Source organism: Pithys albifrons, chromosome 7, assembly GCF_047495875.1.
Source record: "Pithys albifrons albifrons isolate INPA30051 chromosome 7, PitAlb_v1, whole genome shotgun sequence".
Lineage (NCBI taxonomy): Eukaryota > Metazoa > Chordata > Aves > Passeriformes > Thamnophilidae > Pithys > Pithys albifrons.
Genome location: NC_092464.1, coordinates 24,521,016 through 24,539,173, shown reverse-complemented (window position 1 = coordinate 24,539,173; position 18,158 = coordinate 24,521,016). Strand labels below are relative to the sequence as shown.

Here is an 18,158-nt window from a genome sequence, read left to right as displayed (position 1 = left end):
ACTATGAGGATTTCTTTTGTTAGGAACAGCGAATGCTTTCCCCACACTACAGAAAAAGAGATTTTTTTTTAATTCTGCCTATAATTTCAAAACATATCAAATGCTTTTCATGAGAAGAAGGGAAAACCAAAGCAAAGATATGACAAACAAAAACAAGTTCAAAGTTTAGTTGTTTCAAATCAGCTTCTGGTCAGTCTCCAAATCACTGACCTGCATCTTTCACTGCTGCTTTCTAAAACCAGCTCCTTTATGTTACCAACTTTGTTTTTGTAAAAATGACAGCTTTGTTGCTGTCATTCAAAATATCTTAAGAAATCAGATTCAAAGATTACTTTCCTCAATCCCTACTTCTCACTGAAAATGTACTTTGAAAATAAGAGAGCTATTCAAAGGTCATTATTCCCTTTTTCATTAGGAAATGCATACTATAAGGAGCAACTCCAGTCTTGCCTCTTGCAAAGATTCTTCGAAATCTCTCCTTCAAATGTGACTGAATGAAGAGGCAGACGGAGAGAGTGCAACCTAAAGGTCCCCAGAGATGGAGTCTTCTGCCCAGTATTTAGGGCTGAATAAATTTTTTTCTCTTCTCAAAGACAATCTTCCACCCACTGGTTGTTCCTAAAGCATACATTTCCTTTCCAAGGAGAAGGGAAAACTATAAATCCCTTACCCTGTGTCTGTGCTATGCCTCTGTTGGCCATAGTAGTGCCTGTTAGACCAGCCCTTCATAACAGAAGTGGGGTGCAAATCATGATATCCCCAAACTTCACTTTGCACAATGAAAATGTGTCCAGGAGACAGTCAACTGCATTTTTTATTCTTCTATTAACCTGCTACTGTAATTGGACACTGAACTGGAAATGCCATTATGAAGCACTCACAGCACATCAGGAGGTTCATTTCATGAGTCAGTGGGAAAGTGAGTCTTCTAATGCCCACTAGAAATCTCCAATAGGTAAGCCTACTGACAAGAATAACTCTGTGCAAGCCTGTGTCCATAAGTAACACTGAAGGATTACTGAATTCATCAAGCAAATAAGCATTTAAGAAATGTTTTTTAAGAGATTCTTACTGGCACAATGGATTTTTAACTGTCCGTTTGGAACACCTGAAAGCACTTCTTGTTCTAAAACGTGCACCTCAGTAAGATGTTGCTGCAATAAGAACATTAACATTGCCAGCAAAATGCAAGAAGCACATTCACTGCAGTACTGTTATGCAGTGAGAGGAGGTTTTCAAAGTGAAAATGCTGGATTCAGAAAAAGCACCACTAACTCAAAAGTACCACTTTCAAACATGCACAACAGTGAAATAATACCAGAAGGTTTTTATACCATACAATTACCTTTTACCTCTTCTCTACGCTATCCTGTGAAGTATCAACCACTGTAGCATTTATCAGACTCTTTCTGCAATAGCCTCTTACCTGACTCCTTTAACTAAAACAGAAAAAAAATTACCCTTACAGCTTTTTTCTTTCACCAGCCTTTGCAGGAGATGATGCAAGCAATGCCTACTACCCCTCCTTTATCTTTAAACAGCAGCACTACTTTCACCCAGTGAAATGCCAGAGCACAGATGGCAGGGTCACTAAGGCTGGATGCATGGGCCATAAGCACAAGCGAGCAGAAGAGAATCTTGTGTTCTCTGTATGAAACAGGAAAATAACTGCAGTTCCATGACATCTACCACAGGTTACACAATCAGGAAGTACAAGCCATCATTACTCTCCCACACTCTTTTCAGCTTCTTGACCAAAATGTGAATTGCCACAATCACTGATGTGACAATGGTGACAAAAGGTGCTGTATACACACATGATTATTCACCACATGATAATTCTCAGACTAACTTGATAACAATTACTACTTCCTTTTTGCAGAATTCTCCATGTTGTTTCCTGGAATGCTCAGGTATGTTATAGGAACAGTATTAAGAATAAACTAGTAGGAAAAACATCTTCTCTTTAGAGAATTATTATGACAGCTATTGCAAATATGTTCTGGGAAGAAGGAGGGAAGTCATGCCAATACTCTACTGCAAGCAACTAAAGCAGTTTTGCTTTGTTTTGCTCTTAAGAGATCTTTGACATGCTGAGACCCTATTTCCAGCTCAGTCTTCTCTTACATGCTTTCTTCTCACAACTGCTTGAGATTAGTGGCAGGCTTCCAGTTTTAACTGATATTAAGAAAGGTCATTGATGTTTTATTGTATAGAACCAGTTGTGAAACCATTCCTAAGCACAGGCCCTAAAGCAGCTCCTGTTTCAAGTCCAATACAGGTATTAGCCAAGCATGTGAATTCATGTTTTCAGAAAGTTTTCTTAAAACTGACCATGTGCTGAAACATTTATCACCCTAAGGACTTCCAACTTCATATGCCCTTAGTTCTTTTCACTATAGAGACAGAGGTCTAGCATGCATAACTAGCTGGTTCCAAAGAGGCACTAGCATCTGTACTAAAAAATTACTGTATTTAATCTCCAGTGAAACAAGTCCAGCATTGTTAAGAGCACAAAACAGCAGTTTACTCTTAAAAAGTAACTGTTGGTCATCTTACCTCAACATATGCAGGCTGTTTTTCAAGGATCAGGTCTGCAACTTTCTTAGATACCTTAAAAAGAAGAACATTCCATGTGGCACATAGCAATCTCAATTAAGTAGGCCATCCCCATACTGAAGTTCTACAAATTTGTGATTCTCTATCATTTCGTTCTGTATGTTTCAAATTTATTAATAAATATTCCACAACATTAAAAAAATTCATAAAAATGATGATCAGCTTTCCTTAGAAGCAAGATAAGAAATATGTTCACAGTCCCATCTAGGGATTAGTGGACATTTTTAAATTAATCCCTTAACTGTGTGCTTGTTAAGGAACATGCTAAAATAGAAGACAGAAATAATTTAGGACACTGCAAGTTTATTCTGCTCATGCTACTACTAGACTATAAATTTAAGTTAACCATCTACCAAGGTGTGCTGGTGATGCCTCAGGGTTTTTTTGATTTTTGATTTTTTCATTTTTATAGATTTTAGAAGTACTTGTAACTGTAGTAAAATGCAGATTTAGTGTGTTAATATTTCTAACAACTTAAGTTCAATGTTTATGTATTCTAACCCCTATCCCATATCAATGCCTAAAATCCCATTAGTTATTTCAAGGTAGGAAGCTGAATAATATCTTAAAGCCTGTGCTATGAGACATAAACATAAGGCAACAACCTTGAAGCCAGAACACTGGAAAATCTCCAACGTGTGCTGAGGAAGACAAAGATGATGAACAGAGGGTCCCACTGTCCCCCAGACTCAAATCCTGGTGGGGTGTGCCAGGGGTAGGACAGGGTTACACCAAGAGATGTGTGAACTGGAGATTGAGTAGACAATATTATAAAAACCATAGAAAATCAGAGTTAGGGTCGTGTGTCATCATGTATTCCTGAAGGCCCTAAGCCTAAACATTAAAGAATCTACCTTTTTATCTTATCCCACACTAACTTAGCTCGGAGTCCAGCTTTCTGGGGTCTCTCAAGGCATCACTGGTTTGGGCTGGGCTACAGTTAATTTTCTCCACAGGAGTGGTATAGGACTGTTTTAGATGAGCACTGAAAACAATGCTCATGACACAGAGATGTCTTAGCTGGGCAGGGCTTGCACAGAATTAAGGCCTCTTCCACTCCTCATACCACCTCACCAGCGAGTGAGCTGAGGTGCACAATTTGTTGGGAGGGGACATAGCCGGGATAGCTGACCCCAGCTGACCTAAGGGATAGCCCAGATCACATGGTGTCATGCTCAGCATGTAAAGCTGGGGGGAGAAGAAGGAAGGGAAAGACACTTAGAGTGATGCCATTTGTCTTCCCAAATAACTGTTACATGTACTAGAGCCCTGCTTTCCTGGAGATGGCTGAACACCTGCCTGCCCATGGGAAGCAGTGAATTACTTCCATGTTTTGCTTCACTTGCTTTTACTTTACTTATTTTTCCGCCTTTTTTTTTCATTATCTACCTTTATCACAACCCATGAGTTTTCTCCTTCCATTCTCCCCCATCCCACTGGTGGGGAAGTGAATGAGTGTCTGCAAGGTACTTCACTGCCAGCTGGAGTTAACCATGATACATGGAGATCTAGGAAAGTCATAAAGAGACCTACCTTTTAGATTGGTATTGTACTAAATTAGATCTGTGTCAAAATGAATATTCACCCTGTGCACATTATACCTTCTTTAGCACACAGAACATGCGTATTTTAAAATTTTCTCCATTGTTCTAAAGTAACAGTAAGTGGAATCCTACTGAGAGCTGCTGTCTGTACTGAATTTTAAAAACAGGCATTGCTATCTTAATCAATTTCTTGTGCACAAACATAGAAACTTAAAAAGAAATACAATACTAACAGTCTTACAAATGCAAGCTTGAGAACAGTGTGTTTAGTTTTGTTTTTCAGCAGGGACTACAAATATTTAAGAAGAAATGTTTTCAAACACGACCAAGAAATTATTGGTATGTGTGTGTGTATATATATATATATCATATATAATAACTCTGTACCAGTATTCACTAGAAGCCCTTGTGGAGAATTAAAAAATTGGCAAACGAAAAGTAAGAGAAAACAGCATCTCTAAGGACAGAGTTTTCAAAACATTTCATGTCTTACGTTGCTAAAAACTCTCAAAAAGGAGATATTACTGCACTATTCAGTTTTGTGTTGAATATTACTTTTCTTGTAATACACATGAAAAGACAAGCATTCAGAAAATCAAGTTTCTACAGAAATAGCACATGTGCTCCTTGTTACAATACTTATCACTAAGATTTACTTACATGATTTCATACAATTATATGAGGTAGTGATGATTTTCCACAATAAAGGCACACAACATATTTTTTTAAAAAATGCTTAATATATAAAGTGTTTAAGAAATCACAACTTTTTCAGTTACACTTCTTGCTAGACTTATAGACAATACACAAATTGGGTAAGGCTACAGAGGAAACAACTCTACTTACAGCAGCCTGCTGTTGTTTTAATTTGTCTCTGTACTCTTCCAGTTCTTGAAGACTAAGTACTGGGGGAAGCCTCTGCATATAAACAATAAATTAAATTCAGTGAGAAATTAAAGGATGTTAAATCACATATCATATTAACTAAGCAATCAATTGCATTAAAGAAACATTCTTATTGCTTCTGCAATCTAATTTGCAGAATTAATTCATTATTTCAAATGATGGATACTGAAATCAACTAGTGTTAAGATATAATTGCCTCATATAGTATCATAATTACCTCAGTTACTTTATTTTAAGCCATATGTGTATACACGCAACCCTCCTCCAAACATGGAAACTATTATGTCTCAGTCAGTTTGCTAAAAAAATACACAAAATATTGAACAGTCTTTTTTTCTCAACTATTTTGGCTTTTTTCACTATAGTTTAAATTAGGAAGTGCCTGTTACCACAATTGACATCAATGCTACCACATTAAAGAAGACACTGTACCAATACTATATGCTCAAAGCTCCATACAACTGCAAGATGATGTAGGAGGGTACAGTTTCATACTGATGCAAGAATAAGAAACAAAACAAAAAATAGCGCATTGAAACAAGCATATTTTTGATCTTCATTTTTTGTTATGCTGCTCTTTTTTCTCTTAATATGACAGCTTACCTCTAACTCATACTTCACAATATCAAAGGAATCATTGGAAAAATAAACTTCTTCAATGCTGTTAATTATTTCCTGCTGTGCCTGAGGATCAGTTGGTTCTTCATGCAGTTCTCTGAGGTCCTCCTGCACAAAACAAAAAAAGATTTCCATTATGTAATAACACATCCTAACAAAAACAATGTTTTAACAAAACAAAAATCTCTCAAAAGCCATTTACAACATTAGCACAAGAAGCAATGGCAAAAAATGGAAAGATGAGTATGCTGTGGCTTGTTCTTTCCATCAGGGACAGCAAGATATCTAAAACATTTCAGGAAACATAGTGCAGATTTCAATGTTGCAGCTCACTTAACACTTCATCAATATATTCATGGCACAAATGCATGTTGAGTCCACAGTTTTTATCTCTGTAGTTTAGAAATTCTCATAATAAACTAAAAATGAACTGGCAGACTATTCTTCCAGAAGGGAAAAACACACCAAAACAAATAAAACCTGAATTTTTAAAATCAGAAGAACCCTCTTTGTAAATATAAGGTAGACAGCATCACTACAAATGTGTAAGTTTCTAATTCAGCCCTCAAAAGTCACTGAAATAGTAGATGTCATGTCATTAAACACTTGAATGTTTTACAAGTAAACACAGAGCAGACCTGCCTTCTTTGACCAAGATTACCAGTTCTCAGATTTTAGCAGAGTGGTCTACGCAGAGATGTGCTGTCAGCTCTTTGAAAACTAATACTCAAAAAGAAAGCATTCCCCTCCTTGCTGTGATGATCTCCTCTTGGTCTTCTAAATGACCCAGCTGCTTCCAGTGGTCTCAGCAAACCAAGAACAGTCTTCCCCTGCTGTACTGGCTGCTGCAACCAATACCAGCCCTCTCCTGGATGTTGTTCCCACCTTTACCAGAGACGCCAAAGGGAGAAGCCCTAGGATATTTTCATCAAAAATAAACATAAAATGGATCAAATTGCTTGATATTGTGATTAATCCCTGGTGAAGCCATTAAGTGAAGAGTCCTGTGATGACCCTGAGCATCCCAACTGTGCCAGGTTGTTACAGTGGGATGAGGTTGATGGCATTTTCATCAACAAGAGCTCAAGGGCTTATTTCACTAGCTGGAGGTATCAGACCTTAGATTAATTCACTAAACAGCCACTAACTTGCTTCTTTTGCACATCAACTGAAACAAGGTCGATGTGTACATGTTATAAGGCAAAGTGACACTTTAATAAAAGGCAAGGTGCTGTTTTTCTACACAGTTGGAGGCAGCCACGGGGTGACAAATAGATGGTTTGGAAGAGCATCAGAAGCAGCCACTCCTTCTCTGAAATACCTCTCATTGGATAAAAAACGAGACAGGGCAAAAACAGAAAAGAAAAAAAAAAGGGGGGGAGAGGGCAGGGGCAGGAGACAAAAAGCAATGGCTTTGATGCAGAGAAAAAAGATGCCAGCGGATTTCGTGTTCCAGCGGAGACCAAGGGCGCGGCGCTGCTCGCGCGCCACCCGCTGGAAGCGGCTCCGAGCGCGGAACGCGGGGAAAGCCGCGGGACACACCGCGCTCCACTCCCGGGCGGGCCCTGGCGACTCTTATCTGCCAACGCAGTTTGCGGGAAGCCGGCAGGGAAGCGCCTGCAGCTCCACACTGGCACCAGAGAGACAGGCAGGACGCCAGGCAGCCAGGACTGTCCCTTCAGAGCCGCCACACAATTCACCCAGCAGCGACAACTTTCCACCCCACGTTTCAGTATTGCCAAGATCATGAGAAAGAGAGGAGAGGAGCGCTGGTTAGGGATGAGATCAAAATGATCTTTCAAAACCAGTCCTTTCAGAGTCTGTCCCAATGTTTACTTTCTATGGTTCTGAAGTTTTCATCACATAAAGGCACAAGGATTGGCAGAGGACACACACGTTCAGATTCAATGGCATACTGCTCTTGCATTCATTTAATTTAGAAAGCAATGAAGCTATTAACTAACCATATTAATTCCTGTCCCTTCAAACAAACAAAAAAAACATTTCCCTCTGGACTCCTTAACAAATCATAGCTTTATACTGTACATCTCTCTAAAAATCAGCTTCACATCTTACAGTACATTTAGTTCTGGCTACATAAAACTAAAAATTAAAAATTATCCAAGAAAGGCAAAAGGGTCCACTGAACCACTGCAAGGGGAATCATCCAGTTTATCATCTAATATTTGCCTACCAGTTCCTGCATGGCTGTTGGCTAAAAGAAAAAGATAAAAACCTAAACCTGAGAAGAAATCCTCAGGATCATTTGAAATTCTGGACCACTGATATCTTGTCATATTGGTGAAATAATATGTCAATGCATAGGTCAACAGTAATTGACATCTGCTAAAGATGCATCAAGGAGGCCACTGTGGACACATATTCTGAATTTGGAGCCATGTAGTAATAAATTGCAGGGTTGTTTTTAATATCAGCATTTCAATGAAGTCTAATCAATGACCTTTTGGTTGTCATAGAACACCAGTTTCCAAGACAAACATAAAGCTGATGTTGATGTGACTAGGAAAATTGATAAGAAACCATTTTCTCCTGTCTCAGAAAGATCATTTATGTTTCTTGCCAAAATACTACCCAGGAAAATATGTTTTAAATGGGCAAGGTTTTTCTTTATATTGTTCATTTTTTAAGAAAAGTAGTCTAAGGAGAAAACTCTCCAGGATAAACTTTAACTCTCATACAAATTACACTATCTGCCACCAGACTTTGTGCCGTGACAAGCTGCACCTTCCAATACCTCACACTCCACTGGTCTCAAATAACTCATATGCTGAAGGCCAATCTTTTCATTCAGAACTGAAGGAAGTAGCCATCCTTTGTTACAGTTTATTTGCTGATATTCAATTTTCCTCATCCCTTCAATTGGATATACAAAACAATTTCACTATATACAAATAAGCCCATAGTTTCAGGGGTCTCAGCAAAGGCCAGATCTAGCACTGTGGAGCTTGTACTCACACACTTTGCAGATGGCAAGACAGAAGCTCTATTAAATCCTTCAAGGCATATTTCCATCTCAAAACTTTTAACTATTGCCACTTAAGTATCTGCCTTAAAAAAGTCATCATTAAAACACATTTTATAGTAAATTTTATATTAATTCAGTAATTCCAAGTGCTATTCTGAATTTAAAAAATTGGAACAGAGGGAATCATATGATAATAATCATGCAGAGAACTTTGCCACTGCTAAACTGAATCAATAGGAGATCAGAAGTGCAGCATATTGGCAAGGTGGATCCCACAGTATTCATTTCAATCCATCTTCCTAGGTTAATACACATGTTCAGCACTTGGATCTCTCCAAGCAATAATGGACCAATACAGACATCTAAGATGCCGTGTCATGAGCTACTCCTTTTTCAAAAGTTTTATTCAGCAAGTGGCTTCACCTCCTGCATAAAACTTGTGTCAATCGTGGTGCCAATTGTGCTTTTTTGGTTTTTTTCACCCCAATACTTTGGATTATACTTTCACAGAAAGACAATTTATCCTGTCAGGTTACCATCAGTACGACCCTCAGCAGCAGGTCTCTTCATAATTCCCCCTAAACAGATCAGGGAAAGACAGCTTCTGGAGAGGGTAAGAAAAAAGGAAAACCCTATCAGTCTGACAGCTTTACATACTAGAAGCCATTGCTAAATAAAACACAGTGCTTGCATCCACACACTTATCACATCATTTTGCTGTCATGTTCTAGGGAAATAAAAGTTTACAGTCTAGGAGTCTGTGGCAATTCCTTGAAATATATTTCAGAAGAGTCATCTCATTGCAGACTCATCTGAAATGCAGTTCAGCACGTCTTAGATGACTACCCAGCTATTTCCCAATGCGTCACACTCCCACTCTCCTTGTATTCTCTGCTGCCTGTTACAGCAAAGCCAATATTGCTCTGGTGAATGAAGCGTTACTGGCAGGGAGTTGAAGCAAACACCTTCTGCATTCCAGTTGCTATCAACTAAAAGACTTGGGAAGTGAAGACATGGAAAAAAGTTAACTGATACTACTCAGAAAAAAAAATCTCAACAGAAGCTGAAGTTCAGTAAAAGCCTATGCACCTCTACCTAGGCAGTGCCAGGGGCCAAGTCTGTGCTATACTCACTTGGACACAACCTCTCTTTCCTTGTCATGAGCCAAAAACACACCAATGATTATGGTGTTGATTTATATCTTTCCATTCTGAACATGGAGAATACTTTTGTTAAAAGCTAATCCTAAATACCAGGATGAGAGCCCCACTCAACAGATTCAATCAGCAGGTATACTGCAACATACTACCACTATGAATTAAAAAAATGTAATACAGTGCTTATATACATATATACACAAACCAAATCTTTTATCTATACACAACGATATATTTGTCCTCTAATGGATAAATCACTGTATCCATAAACTCACTTTGTTTTCCCTCCCTGCTTCTAGCCTGCCCTCCCCCAGACTGGTAGGCAGTCCCACAAGGAAGTTTGAAGTATTACCTATCTTTCACACAAAAAACCCAAATCCTTCTTTTGATCTTTCCTCCTTCAATATGTATACAGAATACTTATTAAAAAGCCCTCACTCAACCAAAACAAACTGTGAAAACAACTCTCCTCATGGAGAAAACAACAAAGCTGATCCATACAACAGCTATTAGCCACACCATCACTTAATGCACTCCTGAAAACCCCTCAGCTACTGCTGGAGAAATAGAAGCCCAAACAGACTAACAAAGCCACACTTCTGTATCTACAGCAAAAGCATGAAAAATAAACTTTCGGTGTTGTTTACCACCATAAGCCACAAATTCAAATAATATTTGTACATTGTGTATGAGCTGATTATCATCAAAATAAACATAATCTAATTCAAAGTCAACTCATCATTAACCCCACATACTTGAATTCAAGCATACAAAATACCTATCTCACCCTTTTGTGACATAATCTGCTAAACAAAACTGTTATCGGCTTGGAAAACAACAAAGCTGACAATAACAGAATGGTTCAAAAAGAATTACAGTTCACCAGGGAGATCAGGGCACACCACTGAAGTAAGGTATCTCAGACAAAAAAAGGTACAGTCTTTCTGCAAACAACTTTCTCGTCTAGATATCACAAAATTATCATAGAATCATAGAATGGTTTGGGTTGGAAGGAACCTTAGAGACCAACTAATTCCAACCCACCTTTCACTAGACCAAGTTGCTCAGAGCCCCATCCAGTCTGGCCTTGAACACCTTCAGGGATGTGGCATTCACAACTTCTCTGGGCAAACTGTTACATCCAGCCCCGCAGTTTGGATTTGACTTCTCTGCAGGCATTAGCCCAGACTTAAACTATTATACACTTAGTTCTTACAATGATACAATTACTATCATACACTTACTTCTCTGTGTGCATTAGTTGGCTGTATGAGTCTGTATTGCAGCACGGACTAAAGCAAGCTTGCTGGTGATTTGACATCATGTGACAAAAGGAAATTGAAGTAACAAAAATATAAATAAGAAAAAATAAAAAACTGAGGAGCACAGTCATCACTTCAACATGCTGGCCAGCAAGCAGTCAGCAAACTAACAATCTTCAGCTATGAAGACCCAAAGGAATTTTGCTGGTTTTGCCATCAAGAGATGCAATGTCAATTTATTCTTCGTACTGTGCTCCATATTTCCCATTTGACCTCCAAACTAGTGTGACAGTTCCTCATCTCAAAAACATGGTTTTGTCCCCAGAGTCAACATTATTTATCAATGGCTTGTGCTTTTTCCAGTAAATTCATGCTGGCCCTGCAGCTTTTCATTCTGTATATCCCTCCATAGCTTTTATGTAGGTTTTTGAAGCTTTCAGTAACACTTGCCCTAAATCCATGGGGAGATACCAATTTGACTGTACAAGTATGATGATGACAGTGCAGCATCATAACTATTCTGTCATCAAAACAGCTTGAGACTTTTATATTCAAGATATAAACAAAAACAGTTATTGAAACATGGCAGCAGAGAACAACATATGTGTTCTAGTAGCAGCCTGAAACAATATAAAGTTATATTTTTACTCACTGCCCTTAAAAACCTGCACCTTTTCTTAAGTCTTTACTTTTGCAATCAAAAGTGAATTATCTTTACCAAAGGTATCCATTAAAATACAATAATTATTGAGAGGCCTTAGATTATATTCAACAAAGCTGCTTAATCCTATAATTATAATGCAATTATGTTTTGTGACATCAGTACGTTGTCATGTGATTGAATATAGCTTTAGATCACAATAAATAGCAATGTCTAAAAGCTCAATGGCTTTGAACTTCTGTGCAGTACTGAAACCCAACATCCGTGCCAGTTACCCACTCATTCCACAAACACAGGCAACATCTCCCCCTCCCTGTTTTCAGTGTATCTGACTCTTTGCTCTCAGTGACAGGAAACATATTACTGTTCCTCATCTGATGTCTCATCACTTGAAAAGTAAAATCCTACAATAAAGGCTTTAACAAAGCTAAGGAGGCATAACAATACAAATCCTTCTTCTTAAACGAAAGGGCTGGAAGTAAAGTTACCGTGACAAATCGCTTAGGACCCTAGCCAGAAGTTAAATTGATCAAAACACAGTAGTTTTATTCATGATTCTCTAAGAATCATAGAATGTCTCAAGTTGGAAGGGATGTATAAGGATCATCAAGCCCAATTCCCACTTCTTCATAGGACTACCTGAATATAAACCATATGACTAAAAGCATCATCCAGATAATCAAATAAACACTCAAATCTTCAAGAGTTTCAAATACAGCTTTTCGAAAAGGTAAAAGCAACTCCAAATCTATATTCCAAATATAGAATGTATATTCCAAATATATTTATTTTGAGAACTACTCACTTAAAACATTTTTCAAGGTAAAAAATCATAATCATAGAATTACAAAATGGTTTGGGTTGGGAGGGAACTTAGAGGCCACCTAGTTCCAACCCTCCTGCCATTGGCAGGGACACCTTTGACTGGATCAGGTTCCTCAGAGCTCCATCCAATCTGGCCTTTAACACTGCCAGGGTTGGGGAATCCACAACTTCTCTGAGAAACCTGTTCCAGTGCCTCATCACTCTCACAGTAAAGAATTTCTTCCTAATAGCTAATTCAAATCTATCCTAAGTATTAAAACGTTGAAAGATATAAAAGCTTTATTCTGTGGCACAGGAGAGAATAACACTCTAATTCTATCAACTCTAACAAAAAAAAGGAATCTGATTAAAAGTTCCACCATTGATGCAATATAGTCTTTTCAGGCACAGATTTCTGTTTGCAGGACAGCTGCAGATAATGTTTTCACATTAAAAATGTTTGACATAAATGTATGAAAAAATCCCAATGATTGAGAAGTATTTAATTTCCCACTGTTATTGATACACAGCGTAGACTTACAGGACATGTCTGTTACAGAATGGAAATCTAGCCAGGGTGCTACATCTGCTTTTACCTGAAGAGTCAACTTGGCTAAAAAGACAGATTGAAACTGGATGTTCAGTGTGTGGCAGGAATCTGTAATTCTGAAATTTAAGCCATGGAGATGAGACAGTTCTTTCAACATCACAGCAACTGAATACATCTTGCTCTTCAATATCAATATACTGGCCACTGTTTAACCATGTACCAATTCAGAGATTCTTACTTGACTTTTTAAATATACATTAACACTGATTTTCTGGTCAGCATAAGCATCACATTACACAGCACTTACATAGAGGCAAAGAAACGCAAGGGATCTTTTGGTTTGGTTTTTTAACTACTGTAAAATAGGCCATCCAAATGTAAGTCACTAACTTAAATATCTTACTGGTTAAAGGTGAAGCCAAATTAGGGAAAAATAATACACAAAATCCACAGAAGTCTTGTGAATCATCCACTCAGATAAAAAGGGTATAAGGAATAGTCAAATACTGTGACAATTGTTCCCTGATGCACAAATTATTCAGCATGATTTGTGAGATGAGAGTAAGCTGCCATTAAGTACTGAGACCCAAAAAATGTCAAAATCTATTATTATTAAGATACAACTGTTAAAGTAGAACATGAAGTTAATTATATATGTTGAAGATTAAAACCGTGGAACTACCAAATATACTTACAGCTCCAAAACCATGAAGAGACTAAATATCAAGACCAAAACTATAAAAGCTACCCACACAAAATCTACTTTCCAAAGTAAACATTAAAAAAGGTGTTTTTCTTTGTCCTTTTTTTAATTCACTCCAGCAAGAAACCTAGGTAATATTAAGATCAGCATCCAGTGACAACTGAAAAGTTTCAAGAAAGAAATTTCTATGGAAGTTCATTCTGAGTTGGTGAACTGGTTTGTCTTACAGCTCTTAATGCTTTCATAAAAATATTTTAAAATATTTTCAGCAAGAAATAAAACTCTCCAAAAGAAAAACAGCAAACCTGATGTTCATGGAAAAAAGACGCAAGTGCCATCAAACTAAAAAATGAAAAATTAAAAACAAAGGAAGTGGGAGTGGAGTGATGATGTATCATACCTTAGTAGGAATCCGAAAGCTTTCAATAGGGCTGAGGTCATTAACACTCTCCTGAGGACTTCTTAGACCCTTTAAAAGAATTTTAATAATCGGTTAAAATTGATTACTTTACATATCTTGCAATCAAACTGCACAAGTCTTACCTGATGTTGAACAGATATCTACAAGTCTTTTAATAAATACTCTGATGTGGCTGGAAGGCTAAGACCTCATTCTACAAATATTTAAGCAAGACCATTAGTGTATAAATTATGCCTCAAACTTCTACGCATTTCCAACTTTATGGTGCAGTATATACCTTTTCAGTACAGCTCACTAACACGCTTTTCATGAAGTTCACTTACTTCCCCCTCTTAACTTCCAGACATTATTTTAAATTTTAAAATGAATGCGTGTCCAAAAAATGTAACAGACTTCGTTCCACTAACTTGATGGTTTAATGGAATCAAATAACTGAATTCAAGTTAAGTGCCACTTACTCTGTGGCAAACTTATATCATTTTTGCTTGACTTGCTATTTTCTATTTACCATATCACAATTAGGTTTTCCTTATGCATAACTAAACTAAAAAAGAAGCATAATACACATTAGCTGTAAAATACATAAATAGTTTATATATTTGCAGAATATTCAGCATATTCATAATTTTCATGGAAAGATTTGGGTTGGAAGGAACCTAAAGATCATCTAGTTCCCTCCTTTAGATGGGCCGGGACACTTACACTTGATGAGTTTGCCCAGGGCCCCATCCAACCTGGCCTTGAACATTTCCAGGGATGGGGCAACTACAACTTCTCTTGACGTGATCCAGCACCTCACCATCTTATGAGGCAATACTATAGAACATGCTGCTTACTGTGTTTTCTGTCACCTCCTTAGCCAAAGGTGAATCTACACATTCAAGCTTTGGGTGTGGGTTCTGACTGGAGCTTCCCTTGAGACTTCACAGTGCTCATGTGAGTCACGAGTTTCAGGCAGATTTCCCTCCTACTGTTGCAGTTGACTCTAACAGTTTAGTGTCCAAGCCCTGAGTACTCTCATTTCTTCTAAACAAAAGGACCTATGCAAAACTACTGTGCGAGTTTATTATAAGAAAAGTTTGTCCTTTGAAATTGATAAAATGTTATAAAATGTAGTAGTTACCAAGGAAGTGACTTACAATTGTTTCATGTTCCCAGGAAGCGAAACTTCTTCATTTTGGTTTTGATTCTCAGATTTCATTTTGTATCATTTCAAAACATCCTCTCTTTCTAGTTACCACCATTAAAGGCAACTCACCTTTTTGTATCAGAAATTGAAGGTAAGGAACAAGCAAAGCAACTGCTGCAGCTTGTCATATTTCATACAAAATGCCCCATACATCCTCAAAAATCTGCAGCACTAGCAGCTTATCTCCAGAAGCAACAAAATGTTTCACTTATCAAATGCTAAATGGAACTTTAATCTTTCCAAAGACTGAAAACTGTTTAAGTCACATCATTTTCAGACCGCAATATCTCCACATTGGGCAGACTTCCTCTTAGTCAAGCTGTATACTGAAGGGGAACAGAAGACTTTTTTGCAAATTCCCCTTTCATTCCAATGTTCATTTTTAAGCCCTACCTCCTCCATAAGCCTCATGACTCTGAGAATGTAGTTTAAAAAAAAAAAAAAAAGGTTTCTGACTTTCCCATCATTTTCTATGACTATCTAGAAGATCTGATGTGGTAGGTGACACAAGTAATTATTTAAATTCTCCAATCTAGACACATGGACAAAGAGGCTTTATTTAAAAGGTATTTCATATACATGAATGACTCAAATGTTCTATTGATACACTTCTTGAGAAAACCTTAGAAATACTGGTCCAAACACAGTCTTAGATCTACATAATCCTAGAGACCACTGGTACAACTGGTACACAGCAGCGGGCGCTGACAGACACACACCGAGTGTTCCGGCACACACTCAGTATGTGCCACCCAAAGACGTCCGCGGCCTCTCCGCTGCCTCGCCTGCTTTTGGACCAAAAGCGTTTGCTGCCAGACAAAGCCAAGTTACCGAATCGCAGCCCAGCGCTGCAAAATGATGTCAAAAAAAGGAGTCTGACACAGGCTGGCCTTGTCATCTCCAACACCGATTTGTCTGGTGTGACACAGCCACGCGCTGGCACCTGGGCACGCTTCCATTTCGCAGTGCAAAGACCAAGCCGAGGTGGATGCCGCGAGAGGCCGCACGACGCACGCCCTCCGCCCCGAGCAGCAGGGCAGAGGGCGATGCCCGCGCCACGGTGGCCTCCGGGCGGCCCCGAGGAGAACCCGGGACCCCCGCGGCGGGGCCCGGCCGCCAAGAGCCGCTCACCTGGCGGGTCATCAGTGACTTGATCTTCTGCATGATGGCCCTGCCGCCGCCCCGGCCTGCGCTCAGCGGTCCCGCGCGGCGCCGGGACACGGCGCAGCCATGTTGGGCGCCACCTGACCCCGCCCGTGGCTCCCTGGGAACGGTAGTTCTGCCGCGCCGGCGCACGACTACAGTCCCCGGCAGGGCGAGCGGCAGGGCGGGCGGACGGGCGGGCGGACAGACACAGACAGTCCCCGGCAGGGCGGGCAGACCGACAGTCCCCTGGAGGGCAGTCCCGGGCAACGCGGCAGAGTGGGCGGGCTCCGGGCTCCGGGCCCCTCCGCCCACGGATGGCGGCCCCGGCACTGCGTCGGCGGCGCCTCCCTGGGCGCGGGGGCTGCGGGTCTGGCGGGGGCTGATGAAGTATTTGTACCTTGAGATGCGCGTGTGGAGACTGAAATCAGTTACCTTGGAAGACAAAACGAGGCTCAATCTATGGAGACAAATTAGAAAACGCGCAGAGAATGAGCATTTCCCGGTTGCCGCCGGTTATTTCGGATTATTCACAAGTGTGTCTGGCCTGTTCGCTGGTGATGGAGTTTTGCATCACCAAAACAGGCTTGTGTTGGTGTTGGTAGTATAGATATCAAATACAAACAGACAAACAAGCAGATAGGTTTTTAGTTCTACTTTATAGCAATACAAGAAAAGGAAGAGTTTATTTTACAGCATTTATTTAACTGGAGGCAACTTTCAATAAAACTACCAATATATCACCTATAGCATACTAGTACCTCTAGACAAGGTTGTCTGTCCTTCTGCGGTTACCCGAGTGTGCCCTTAGGTCAGCTCAGCAGATGTCTGTGACCCCGTGTAAGTTCCCCCCGGGCTGGCTGGTGTGTTGCTGCACGGGAGGTCAGCTAAGAGCAGGTGTCTTTGGAAGGATGTTGTGACAAAGGGAAGGCCACGACCCGTGGTCCCCTCCCTGCTTTCTTTAGCACATAACAAAATTACTTCTCAGTAATCAAATAACTAAAATTTTCAGAAATACAAGTGTTCAGAATGCTAGTGCTGCAAATAATGTTGCTTTACATAGTTGTTTTTATTCAAAAGGAGGGAGCTTTGGTTTGCTTTAATTGCAATTTAACAACTAGCACAAGCTAGAATTTTATAGGAAAAATATTGTGCCTTTTCAACATGCACTACATTTTGTGAGTTAGTGTAAAAACTTGCAGAATATTAGTAACATCAAGAATATATTCAAACGCTGGAAATGAGGGGAACACACTTGGAAAACATAACTGCGCTAATCTGTTGCCTTTTTCTTTTCCCCAATTTTCTTTGCCCTTATGGAACATTTAAAGCACCAACACAGGATTTATCCAAATGTGTAAGCTCCCATCATTTCAGTTAGAAATTAGTTGGAACCTGTGACCAATATTTTATTACATGTTCAAATAGTGATAGTAAATTCTAACTCAGGTTTTATAAAAGGTTGCAATTTGATGTATCTAGCCTACAGTTAAGTGGATTCAGCAGGTTATAACCAACAACATTCAGAAGGTGCAGGATAATGGACCTAGGAAGCCTTTGGGAATATATGAAATACCCTCTTCATCTCCCAGCCT

At 39.3% G+C, this 18,158-nt stretch overlaps 1 protein-coding gene across 1 annotated transcript in view; it reads right to left on the bottom strand.

The window, feature by feature from the left end:
* The window catches only part of VPS50 (VPS50 subunit of EARP/GARPII complex), a 70,550-nt gene extending 53,869 nt beyond the window's left edge, over positions 1-16,681 (bottom strand). The window contains exons 1-5 of the mRNA XM_071560709.1: positions 16,552-16,681; positions 14,211-14,279; positions 5,673-5,795; positions 5,010-5,081; positions 2,560-2,613 (exon numbers count right to left, since the gene is read on the bottom strand). Coding sequence (XP_071416810.1) covers positions 2,560-2,613; positions 5,010-5,081; positions 5,673-5,795; positions 14,211-14,279; positions 16,552-16,584 — 351 coding nt within the window. The 5' untranslated portion in view covers positions 16,585-16,681. The remainder of the gene's footprint in view (positions 1-2,559; positions 2,614-5,009; positions 5,082-5,672; positions 5,796-14,210; positions 14,280-16,551) is intronic.
* Positions 16,682-18,158: the final 1,477 nt, after the last annotated feature.